Source organism: Acomys russatus, chromosome 3 (genome assembly GCF_903995435.1).
Source record: "Acomys russatus chromosome 3, mAcoRus1.1, whole genome shotgun sequence".
Lineage (NCBI taxonomy): Eukaryota > Metazoa > Chordata > Mammalia > Rodentia > Muridae > Acomys > Acomys russatus.
This window is the reverse complement of record NC_067139.1, coordinates 18,664,915-18,677,545: the sequence shown is the minus strand read 5'-3', so window position 1 is coordinate 18,677,545 and position 12,631 is coordinate 18,664,915. Positions and strand designations below refer to the sequence as shown.

Here is a 12,631-nt window from a genome sequence, read left to right as displayed (position 1 = left end):
GTGTTTTGTAAACTGTGTTCCCCAATTGTTTCCCTGTTATGTCAATAAAGCAGCTACAGCCAATCAATGAGCAGGGGAGAGGATAGGGCTGGACTTCCTGCCAACCAGGGGAGGAGGAGTTAGGAGAGGAAGAGGAGGAATCAGTGAGGATTCAGAGACAGAAAGGTCCAAGGAAAATCAGGAGGAAGGAGCTGGAGCTAAGGAAAGCTAGAAAGTGCAAGTATCACTGGGATGTTTTCTTGGAGTAATACAAAATGACATAGAGGGTTAAGAACAGACTTAAACTGTTCAAGATTGTTGTTGTGAAGCCTTGTATTATAAAATAGACTCAATTATTTGTATGTGAGCCAGGTTAAGATATAAGCTAAGAGAAGCAAACAGTTTTATAAAAATAACCCCAACAAAAAGTCCATTGTATATAATCAACAAACTTCCACACATTCATCCGGTGCTGGGCACATGGTTACTATGAATATTATGTGTAAAACATGAGTGTGTAGGAGGCTGACTTTGACTCATTTGTTACCACCTCTTTAATTGCATCAAGAGACCACATATGGTCTACGTGGTTGACAGTCTACGTTTGTCCAACTGTTGTCTTTTCCCAATGATGAGATGTATTGCCTGTAACCGAGGGGATTTTTCAGAATGTGTCTGTGGGTTTAACATCAGATGACCATAAATGAGGACAGAATGCTCACACACACACACACACACACACACACACACACACACGCTTGTGGAACTTGTTTGGGAGATTATTGGGGCTGACAAGTTGTACATTTGTGGTGTTAGTGAGCATATTGGAAAATCCAGTGGGAGTTCACCTTACAGTCTAGAAACAAGGTTAATCTGAGGCTAGAGTTCCACCTCTTTATGGGGTCTTTACCTTTTCTATTAATGTTTTAAACTGACTGAATGATAAGCCTACCATGGCATCAAAAGCCATCTCTTTTACTCAATGACTACTAATCTAATTGTGAATCTCATCTGAGATACTTCATAGCAATACCTGTACAGGTGTTGAAACAAACAGCTGGTACCACAGACGTGCCAAGCTGACATGTATATTTAATCATCATGTAACCTGACTGCAGTATCCTATAACCTCACTTGGAATGCCAAGAGCTTGAGGCCAGCCTGGACAGCATAGTAAGACTGTATCTCAACTAGCTAACAGCCTGCATGTAGACTGATAGTGAGGTTTCCTTGTGTAGATGAGCTCAGGGACCTTGATGAATCAGCACTGAGGAATCAAGTAGATGATAATCACAACCTGACCTGGTGTGACTCTAGTCCTGGCTCTGCTAGATCAGTGGAATCCCTGGAAGACACTCTCCCGGACCCAGGGTTCTGCCCAGAGCTTTCGCAGCTCTGAATGCCTATGGATCCTGCCTCATTTTGAGGGACAACTCTTAAAAAGGAGAAGCAAAAACACCTGGGAGCCTCTTGTTTGGCTACATGTTGTCACTCTTATGTTTTATTTGTCTTGAGTCCATTTGTAGTAACCAACATAAATACTTTCCTGAATACCTGCCCAGCCATCAGGTGGCAAGCTCAGGTCGGGGTAGCAATCACTCATTCTCATAGAGTACAACACAATATGTATGGTAAAGGTGGATGTGATGCCCATTGCCTCTCTAGGACTGGCATCATGCAAAGTTCAACTACAAATGTCTACAGAAGAGGGAGAGCTGAATCAATTCTGCTGACTACTCCCAGGCCCCTGTCTCTGGTTACTACTGCATTTTTAAAATACAAACGTCTGAGAATCTAAAATTCTAAAGTCCCTGTGTGGTTCAGCCATCATCTGTTCAAGGCCCCTTTGTCACCCTTTAAAAGGGAAAAGAAAAATGAGCCCCAGAGCTCATAAATTTGACATATTGAACCAATAAATGCTGTTTACAAGTAATTATAATGTATATGCAGTTTCCAGAAAGGATTTACAATATTATAAAAAGTGGGGTCTGACATCCTGCCAAGTTCTCCAACAAGGATAATGTAACACCATCTGTGACTCTAGATGCTTGGAAAAAATCTGTTTTTCAGCATGGCATAGCTTTGGGAACTACTCATTTATTTATATAACAGAATGGAATAATTTTTGTCAAAAGCCAGTGAGCTGTAGGGTCTGACCCTATGACTACTGTTACTATGTGCTATGACTTGACTGTGTTCTCCAGAATGGCATTAAGTTAGAACCTTGATTCTACATGCCATAATGGTAGAACCTTTAATAAGATGCATTAATGCCCATCTGGTGGGACTATGTTAACTCTCATCCTAATAAGAAAGGTTGGAATATGTCTCCATCAATAAAGTGTTTGCTGTGAAAGAATAGAGACTCAAGTTTAATCCCCAGCACCCACATACAATCTGGCTGTGGCAAACACCTATAGTCCCAGTGCTGGGGAGGTGGAGACAGGCTGGTCCATGGGCTCACTGGCCAGCTAATCTAGCTGATTTAGTGAGTTACAGGTCTGTGAGAGACTTTATCTCAAAAATAAGATAGTGAGTGAGGAAGACATCTGACGTTGGCCCCTGGTCTACACACACATGCACACACACAAATAGGATGTTGTCACAAAAAAAGGCTACCCATTAGCTTTATCCCTCTCTGCCACATGTCCCTACTTGGTCTCCCAACTTCTGCCATGTTTTAAAGCAATGCCAGGCTCTTACCAAAGGTAAGGACCTTATCTTGGACTTTCTAATATCTGGAACCATCAGCCTAAATGGAATTGTTTTCTTTATGAGTTATCCAGGCTCAAGTACTCTGCAACACCCCTCTTGCCATCTCCAGGAGTTGTCTTGCACCGAGGGCTTCTTCAGTGACTTGAGAGGCTGTGTGTGCTCTCATATAAAGCAATGGTTGTTTTTATGTCCTCCACGTTTCACAAAGACCATATTAAATCCTTTTGGGGGAAGGAGGAGAGTGAAGGATTTCTGTTTGTGATCATTCTGTGTTTCTTTTCACATGAACAAGGGACAAAAATCCAGGAACCTACCTGATGACGATGGTGCACATGGGAGGCTCATATGTGTTTTTCTTCCACATATGATATTTCTTCCAGTTGCCACTTATATTGTTGATGATTTTTCTTCTCCACAAGGGTACTTTGCTTGGCTTTGGAGTCAGACTAACCTCCTTTGGCAACTGATGTCTTGCTAAGATCTTTTCCAAGCCAGAGAATTCAGAATTCTCACCTGGTGGTAGAATAAGTATTAACAGAATTCAGTGTTCACTTCCACCTCTGCACAACAAGATTTGAAATGTCTTTGTGTATGCTCATGGTGCTGAGGATGGAACTCAGGGCCTCCCATGTGCTAGGTGCACCCACAGCTGGCTTTCTGCAATATAGTAATTCCTTCTCAGCTTTGCCATCCCTTTATCCCAGCAATATTTCTTTCATCTTAGTCTAAGAGATGCATTGGCTATAAATGCCTGTATTAGGTATGATAGAACTACTGTAAATATTGTTGGTTCCTTACTACAGCTTGTAAATTAATAGTAAGTTATTGTTATTATTATTGGTGGTGGTGTTGTTGTTATTAATCTTGCTCCTAATTTGGAACACCACCATCCTGTTATTTTCCCTAAGAACTATTCTGCATTTGGAGACCCAGTAATTGAGACTCGAGATTTAGACCTTTGTCTTTTACTGTTTGAACTCTCTGGGTGGTAGCGGCAGTTAGAATGACAGACACGGGGAACTGCCTTGAGAGGGAATCAATTGCAGAGGTTTACACCTTGTCAGCAAAACTGGAATGGCCAGACAACAGCTCCAGAGGAGGTAGAAACTGCTGGTTATTTCTCCAGGTGACCTTGGTCCAGCACAGATCCTTTCCTCTTCTCACTTGCTCTCAAGGAAACTACTGAGTACTCAGATTTTATTTTGAGGTAAAGGCGAGCCGGCTAGACAAGCCAGGTTCTGCGCTAACCTTAGACAACCCAGGTTCTTGGCCAGCCTCCTAGTTAGTTAGAAACACGGTGTTGTTCAATGCCCTATCTCTATAACACAAATGACCCCAGGGTGTAAAAACAAGAATGGGCTGCTTTCCAGAATCCCTTGGCCATGGTGCCAGAAGGACACACACAGTCAATACCTCCATGGTCCTGAGAAGCTTCCATGGCCTGGGGAACCAGCTCTCCATGCATCCTGGCTTCTGCTGTTCCTTATGTATCCTGGCTTCTGCTGTTCCTTACTGCCTGTCTGTGAATAATAAACCTGCTTTGTATGGCTCATGTGGGGCAGGGGTTGTCCTGTCATTCTGGACTCAAATGAGTAAGAAAGTGGTGTCCAGGCTCCCTGTGAAGCTGCCTTCCAGGCTACTACTCTTATAGGACAAAGGGATCTACAAAGTCACTCTGAGAGTTGAGAAGACACTCCAGAAAGGAACTAGAAGCAGAGCTCTGCACACCACAGCTAGTAGCCCATCCTCCAGACTGTGGGATGGACATGCTGAAATCCAGGCAGAAGAAAGACTTTTGGCAGGCGGCACCTGGCGAAGGCAGGACTCTGCATTCCCAGATTCACTCTTACCAAGCCACACTTAATCCTGCTTTGCAAAATCATTCTCAATCTTCAGATGTGTTCGTTGCATTCTGCATTCATATCATAGCCATTGACTGGTTCACATTGAGCCAATTGGCCCCTAACAAAATTCATTTTCTGCCATGAGACATGAAATTAGTATCAGAATGGAATAATACCCTTCCTACAGTGAGGTGCTCTCGCCACAGGAAGTGAACAGCAGGTCAAAGAGAGCTGAGAGGAAGGGAAGAAGGAAAGAAAAGGGGAGAAGGTAGAAGGAAAAGCCAGCAAGCTGAACTACCTAGTGCTTACTTGTGACATAGATATCCTGTATTGTAAGACCATATAGTTCTAAGACTTCTTCAATTGGTAACAGTTTAAGAACAAAAAGCAAGTTTGCAGGTCATTCCTTGAGTAGCTCCATAACCCATTTGGATGTATTAGAAGGTGAAACATCTGTCATCCACTTAATGCTGGATGGACCACATGAAGGTTCAGGGTAGGACCATTAGGTATAAATTGGCTCAGATGCCCATCATTTCAGAATGAACAACTGATGGTTCTTCTCATAATATGGAAGTAAAGGGACTCCTAAAATATCAAGAATTTTCTCAAAAGGACCTTTGCTGGGCAATTTGACTAAATGTTATAAGACAATGAATATGTCTACCCTAAGGGTCTCAAATCTATTTCAAAACTGTCTCAATAACAGAACTATAAATTGTGATGAATCTGCCACTAACTTTGCCCTCAGTGGTCATTATCTCAGTGACCACGAAGCAATCCTCCTTTGTCCTGCACCCCCCCACACACACACCGAGGGGGGCACAGAACTGAAGAACACACCAGAACTGGTGTCTGAGTCTGCCCAGGGGTCCAGGATTTATATGTTTGAAGCTGCAGTGATTTTCTTTCCTCCCTCAAAATTGGCTAATTTGGGCTAGCATGGTCTAATTGGTTCCTGCCATAGAAAGGCTTCCCTGTCTTCCCAGGAAAGGTAGGGAGCAGAATCAGGGAATCAGGTCAGATATCCTAGATGTTAAGTGAAAGGGACATTAATCTTCCTCCCCCTGTCTATCTGCCTATCCCAGGAGACAGACTGCCTGATTGTTAGCTCTGTTTTGGATACCAAAATTTCAAAGTTGAGCTTTACACTTAGTTGAATTTGCTGCGTTCAGGTACTGGGTTGCACCTGGTTTTGTTGTTGTTGGTCTTTTGCCTCAAGTGAATTGTTTATAAAAGTGGTTTCTTACATACAGTGGTTTGAATGAGCATCCCCTAAACATCAGTAAATAAAGAGTTGGTCCCTATGGTGATGCTATTAGGAGGTGCTGTATCTTTAAGAAATGGGATCTAGGGCAGATCCTTAGGTCGATGATGTGCCCTTGAAGAAGAATGTAGAACCCTGGTCTCTTCCTGCCACTCTGTGCTGTGGTCGGAGATGTTCTTTCTCACTTGCTCCTATGCATAGTTTCTATGATGCACCAAACCGCCCTCACCAGAACTGAGCCAATGCAGGAAGTCTCTGATTCAACTAGGATGGCTTGCCAGTGAGTTTCAGGGATCTTCCCTGAGGTGATTGTTCCCTCAGGGCTTGGGTTACTGCAACTCAACACCATGCCCAGATTCGAACTCGGTGCCTCCTGCCTGTGCCACTTCTTTAAATGGGATTCCCCACCGTCCCCTGCAGGGAAGTGTACTCTATCCGGACACTTCTGAAACAAAGCACCTAAGTGCTACACATGACAGCTTCTGGACAAGAGGCACCAGTGTGTCGGTGTCAAGCCGCATCCATCATGGGAGGATACAGTACCATATAATAAGCAGAATATCTCTCCAAAATTAAAGCCTGCTCTTCCAACCTCAATCATGTACTATGCCTTCAGATTTAAAGTTCTGTTTTCATAGCAAAAATAGATGAAAAGTTTTCCACTGGGATAAAGTTAAGCAATTCCGAAAAGTTTACAGTCCCTCCTCTTAGCCTCTATTTGATGCCTCTCATATATACACACTCATCTTCGTATGTCGAAATGCACAATTGTCTTTGGGTATAAATTGAATCTTACTATGTGTCTCCTTTTGCAATTTGTCCATTAAAACATTGTGTCTTCTAGATATTTGTATGTTAAACCTATTTTTATGGACTGAATCTTAAATGTCCTCCAAAAGACCTCATACTAGAGGCTTGCTTTCCTAGCCTGAGGTGCTATTTGGAAAGGAGACTTGTGGGATGGGCACAAGGGAAGTGAATTAGTGCTCTTGACGGAGATACTGAGATTCTGGCACCTTTTCTATTTGTTTCTGTTTCTGTTTCCCAGTCACCAGCCTTGCTCTATTAAACACTCTCACCATGATGCTCTTCTTCACCGCAGGTCCAAACACAGTGGAGCCAACTAACTGTGAACTAAAATCTCTTGAAGCCATATAAGCCTTAAAGTTGCTTTATCTCAGGGATCTGCTGGTTATCTGTGATGGAAAGCCAACTATCTTTTTAATGGGACATCCACTAGTCATTTACTCATTATGCTACTGAATGGCAGGGGCTGTTCACATTCTCACCATTATAAATAATCCCGCGCCACACAACGGTTGGTGCACCTCTAAGGTAAATGGAATTAGAATTGCTAATGTGAAGGGCAGGCATATTTAAGATTTTTCTGTTGTGTCAGTGTTATGGTCTGAGGATATAAAGTCTTCCATAGGTGGATAATTTGAATGCGTGGTCTCAAGTGGTGGTCCTAAGTCCAGAGACTTAGGAAGTGGAATCAAACTAGAGGAAGTATCTCACTGTGGGCAGGCCCTTGGGGGACACATCATCACCACCTTCCTTTGTACTTTCTGCTTTCCTGGTCAGCTATGAAAGGGCTCTCTTATGTCACTTGTTCCCATAGTCATGATATTCTGCTCAAGCATATGGGATCCAGTGATCCTCTAAACCACGTGCCAAAATAATCCTCCCTTCTTTTAGTTATATCTCCCAGGTATTTTGCTACAGTGACAAAGCAGCTAATTTGTAAAGTTTTGTACTATGGCCTAAACATCTGAGGAAAGTCTAGTAGGCACCAGGGTCCCTTGTGTACACAAAATCCAATGCGGCTGCTATATGAGGTGCTAGAGTTGACACTTCAATATATCTTTGGAGAGGGACACAATTCAACTCTTAACACTTGGGAGCATGCATGATGAATGACAGGAACCATAGCTGCCTCTAGGCATGGATCGAAGATGGCAACTCTGGAAGCCAGTTGTGTTATATAAACTGCTGGAGGTGTAGGGAGCAAGGGTTCAGATTTTCCACGAGGTTAACTAACCCCTCTAGAAAGTAATGGGTTTAAGCCATATTGAGTACACTCTCAAGAGGTATTTGGTATAGGATAAGGCAAGCTGACTTGCAATAGGATGGAAGAGTTCTGTACAAAAGCTGGGAAGGGTTATGCTGTTATTTGAGTAGGTGTTTCTTTTAAAATTCATTTCTTGGTGCCAGAATGATGGTTCAACGGTTAAAAGTGCTTGCTGCTCTTGCAGAGCACCCTGGTTGAATTCCCAGCACCCACAAGGCAGTTCACAGCTATCTTTAACTCTAATTCCTGGGGATCTAGTGCCCTCTTCCAATCTCTGTAACTCATCACACACACACACAGTACACTTACATACACATAGGCGAAACACTCATACGCATAAAGGGAAAAATAAATAAATCTCTTTAAAAATAAAGAGTGCCCTCATAAACAGCTGTGAGAGCCTTTGCCTCTGTCATCGTGGGAGTACAGAAAAAGATGGAAGGGATTGCCCTCTGTGAGTCAGAAAGTCCTCAAAAGACACTGGCTCTATTTTGATCTTAAACCTTCAAGAGCTCTAGAATGGGAGAAACAAAGTTCTGTTGTTTATGAACCAGCCCAGTGTGTAGTATTTTGGGTGGATAGGGAAAGGACAATATTGACAAGAGGATAAGGAGAGGAGGGGAGGGGAGGAGAGGGGAGCAGAGAGGAGGGGAGGGGAGGAGAGGAAAGGAAGGGAGGGGAGGAGAGAGGAGAGGAGGAGAGGAGGAGAGGAAGGGAAGGGAGGGGAGGGGAGAGGAGAGGAAAGGAGAGGAGAGGAGAGAAGAGGAGAAGAGAGGAGAGAAGAGGAGAGAAGAGGAGAGGAGAGGAGAGGAGAGGAGAGGAGAGGAGAGGAGAGGAGAGGAGAGGAGAGGAGAGCTCTCAAAAGATTCCCACAGTGGGGCTGGAGAGAAAGTTTGCTGAGATTCTGCCAGAGAATATGGATGTCACATCACAGCCTGACATTGTACCATGAGAGAAGAGGTTTTTCAGTCCTTGGCCTCCTTTCCTCACTCCCACACTCTTGTCAGTGGAACAGAAGCCACGAGGGAAAAGCTGAGACAGAGAAGACAGAAACTCAGCATACTACCATGCCTTCCCTTGCCTTCTAAGTTTCATCACACCAGAGCAGAGGGGAGAGGAAAGAACTTAAGTGTGCTGAGTGAATTTAGGGTGCTTATATTAGAATTGGTATCACATTACCAATACGACCCCCCAAAGCTAAACAACCTGCCTGTAATTCCACCTAAAGTTGGGAAAAGAAAGTCAGTCGAATGGATCAAGAGGAAAAGCTAAATCAGGGGTGGAGTGGGTCTGGAGGGAGCCAGGGGTCGGGGTGGGGTGTGTTAATATGGTCAAAATACATTGTGTGAGATCACAAAGAATTGATAAAAATAGGGAGATAGAAAGGGACAGCTGTTAGAAAGTAGAAAGTTATTTACTGCTTCTCTCTTTCAAGTTCAGTTTACTTAAGCTAATAACATACGCTTTATTAAATTATCAAACATAACCTAATAAAACCCCTCAAGTCACCCTCTACATGCCTGAGGCAGCATGCTATTCACAGTGCGTAGGTGTGAGTTCACCTGCTTCGCATCATCTCTGGTAGTTTTTAATTGAGCCTGTGTGGTAGCCTAGTACTTCTTGATTTAATTTTTATGATACCTGCAGCTCATCCTGTGAATTACTTGTCCACGCAATTATTTTATTAAGCTACTTATAATGTGTGTGTGTTCTTTATGCAATATGTGATATAACCTGGATAGATGGATTTATTTACACTCTGGATTAGGAAGTAGAGATTAGCTTAAATACAAGTGACCAATTTTGCCCCAACAGTTTAATGACAATGTATGAGCCCCTACCTTTGTTTTAATCAGTATGGAAGCTTCTATTTTTGTCTTCTAAGTTTATGGGTATAGGCAGCAGTCCTCTACCAGTTAATTGCAACTAATTCAAGGTCGGGGTCCGTTAAGTTCTACAAATCAAATTCCCAAACGATCCATCTTGACCCAATTCTAAACTATCAGGCCACTCCAAACTGCTAAAGCTAAAGATTACTCGCTGTGAGAAGCAGCACCTGACTGTGGATCAGGACACAGGATGCTGAAGCCAGAGGATGGCTTGAGCCCAGAAATTCCAGACAACCTATCAAGACTCACTCACAAAGTAATAAAATTAAACAGTAAAAAAAAATATTTCAAATTACTTTCAGAGAAAATAACCAATTTTTTTCCTAGCAAAAGGAAAAGGTAATAGAGGTTGAACAAAGGAATGGAGTTTCTCATCTGGTCCTTAACTTGAAAGTTCTCTCACCAAAGTCAAAATCAAGCATACATCTTAATTTGTAACTTGAGTACATTAGTGTGTGACTCATTTTCATCTTTCCATAGATGTGCTTTGCCTAGAGATAAATAGCAAGTTATTTTGGCTCATGAGAGACTATGAAGAGACAATGACCTCTACCCATCGGCAAATTCCATGGTTCACTCTGAGAACACGGGCCTATCAAGCTTTCATGTGGCAAGGAGCTCATCTGATGGCACCTGTAATGTCAAGAAGTTAGCACTCACATACAGAAGAGGGTTCATACCAGCATGCAAAAACAGCACTCTCATTCTCCCTGTACCCACATACATTTGGTTTTGTCCTCTTCACTTCTGTACGAATGAAGCACTTCCACCATATGATTTGGGAGCAACTTGTGAAGGTTTGAGAGAAGGTCAAATGTGTGACACATGTCAAGCTGGGAGTAACTTCTTAACTTCTCTTTACCAAAGAGTTGTATGTCTGAAGGAGTGTTGTTGGCTGTTCCCATGACGGCCTGGTTGGGTTGCAGAGAAAAGCAAGTAGAGCATATGAAATGTGCAGCATCTCATGCAACTAAACTGTTCTTCATCTCAGCTTGCTGCCACCTCCAGAAGGAGATGGTGGAACCTGCTTTCTGGCCTCTGACTGCTTTGCATTCTGAGTGTCACAATGGCCCAGGTGTTGGCTTGGAACCCCAAGGACTTGGTCTGCACTTTCAAAGTAGAGAAAAGCCTCCCATGGAAGGTATCCAGCCAAATAATTCAGAGAATTTTCCCCCCAGAACCCCCAATTTCCTGTCTGGATATGAATGAGTTCTGAGGAGAAAGAACGAGTTTTCCTGAAGGGAAGGGTGACCGGTGTGCACATAGCCTGTGGTGTCTTTCCCCCCTAGAGGTCTTCTACCCAAGTGTGCACATATTTAAGACTCCACAGACCTAGAAGCCCCCCCAAAGAGAGTGGTTACATCGGCGCTGCCCCTGTAGATTTGAGGAAGAGCTTTATGGTCCAAAACTAAGGAAATGTCCAAATTAACACAGGTAAGAGGACTTGCTTCTTGTTCTTTTTTCCGTATTTACAAAGCCAACACAAACAAAATCACCTTAGTGCTAGTCTTTCTTCACTGTAGATCAAGGAGCAGAGGATAACACAAGTACTAAATAACAACAAAGTCCCCAAACTTTATAGCCCAGCCAGTGCAATAGGGAAGTACCAGAGAATCATTCGTCAGTTTGGGATGAAAATGCAAATAACTGTGGTGAGAGTTATCCCTTGGTTTCAGCCCCACCAGCTAGCCAGGACACTGGGGTTCCCTTCGACCACCCAACTCTTATTGAACTGGCTTGCAAGCCACACTGCAAGATGGTGAAAGAGTGGGAAGAGCCCGTGCCATGCCCTGTTGGTAGTGGCTGATCTGGGTGAGCAGCATAATAACCATGCTGCAAAACCTTCATTAAGACATTAAAATAATATGGCTGTAGCTTATGGGATGGAACAGTTGTGTCCAAAGCAGGAAATAAGCAATTCTACTGTTTCATCCTCAACTTGCAAACTAAAAAATTGAAGGCTTAAACAAACAGAACCCCACATAGACCAATTGAAAATAATTTATAGAACTAACAAGAACCACAGTGTGCTTCTCAAAATTGCATAAGTAGTTTGGGCCAAAGAAAGGAGGATAGAACATGTTGGCAACTGGAACATACTCTGGCTTCTTCTAAGCAAAGTTGAGTGTGTTACTCTAAGCCTTCATTTTCATAAATAGAAAAGGAAGAAGCCATGTGTTAAATATGTTCCTTATTGCTGTGTAAACTGACCTAACTGTAACAAAATATAATGGGTCTGTATCTTGGGAAGCATCAGGCCCAAATGGCCAGGCCAAAACACAAAAAAGTGAGGAAAGACTTATTACCCATAGCAAGCAAGGGCAGCACAGGGGTTATTTCCAAAGCAGTGGCTCCCTAGAGAAAAACAAACAAACAAAAAGACAAAGCAGAAATCACAGGGAATTTTTACTGGGAAAGCTGATACATATTCATATATGTATCACTTTAAGAATGGACACATTCTTGAGTATGCTCTGTTAAAGTTATAATTTAGGAAGGGCAGATGACAGGAACATTTGCTCAGCTCAAGGCTGTGGAACACATGCTTGAAAGGTTAGAATAGTGACCAGGAACACATCTGGGCATGCTCACCTTGCTTCATAAAGCTTGGGCTGAAAATAAAAGGGCATGTTGACGTTGCATTAATATAGGAGTTTGTTCTTAAAGGTTGCCTGCCTTTAGTGTGAAACAATGTGTGTGTGAGTGTGAGTGTGTGTGTGCTTGTGCATGTGCATGTGTGTGTGTGTTTGACAGAGTTTTATTATGTAGCCCTGACTGGCCTGGAATTCCATATATAGATGAGGAAGGATGGCCTCGAACTTGCCGAGATTGGCTTGCCTCTTCCTCGTGAGTGCTAAGACTAAAG

The 12,631-nt window shown here is 43.0% G+C and overlaps 1 protein-coding gene across 1 annotated transcript in view; it reads right to left on the bottom strand.

Moving 5' to 3' along the window:
* Nucleotides 1–10,670, bottom strand: part of LOC127186962 (uncharacterized protein C6orf201 homolog) — a 28,780-nt gene extending 18,110 nt beyond the window's left edge. The window contains exons 1-2 of the mRNA XM_051143230.1: nt 10,490–10,670; nt 3,009–3,207 (exon numbers count right to left, since the gene is read on the bottom strand). Of these exons, the coding sequence (XP_050999187.1) occupies nt 3,009–3,207; nt 10,490–10,670 (380 nt within the window). The remainder of the gene's footprint in view (nt 1–3,008; nt 3,208–10,489) is intronic.
* Between the last annotated feature and the right edge of the window lie 1,961 nt (nt 10,671–12,631).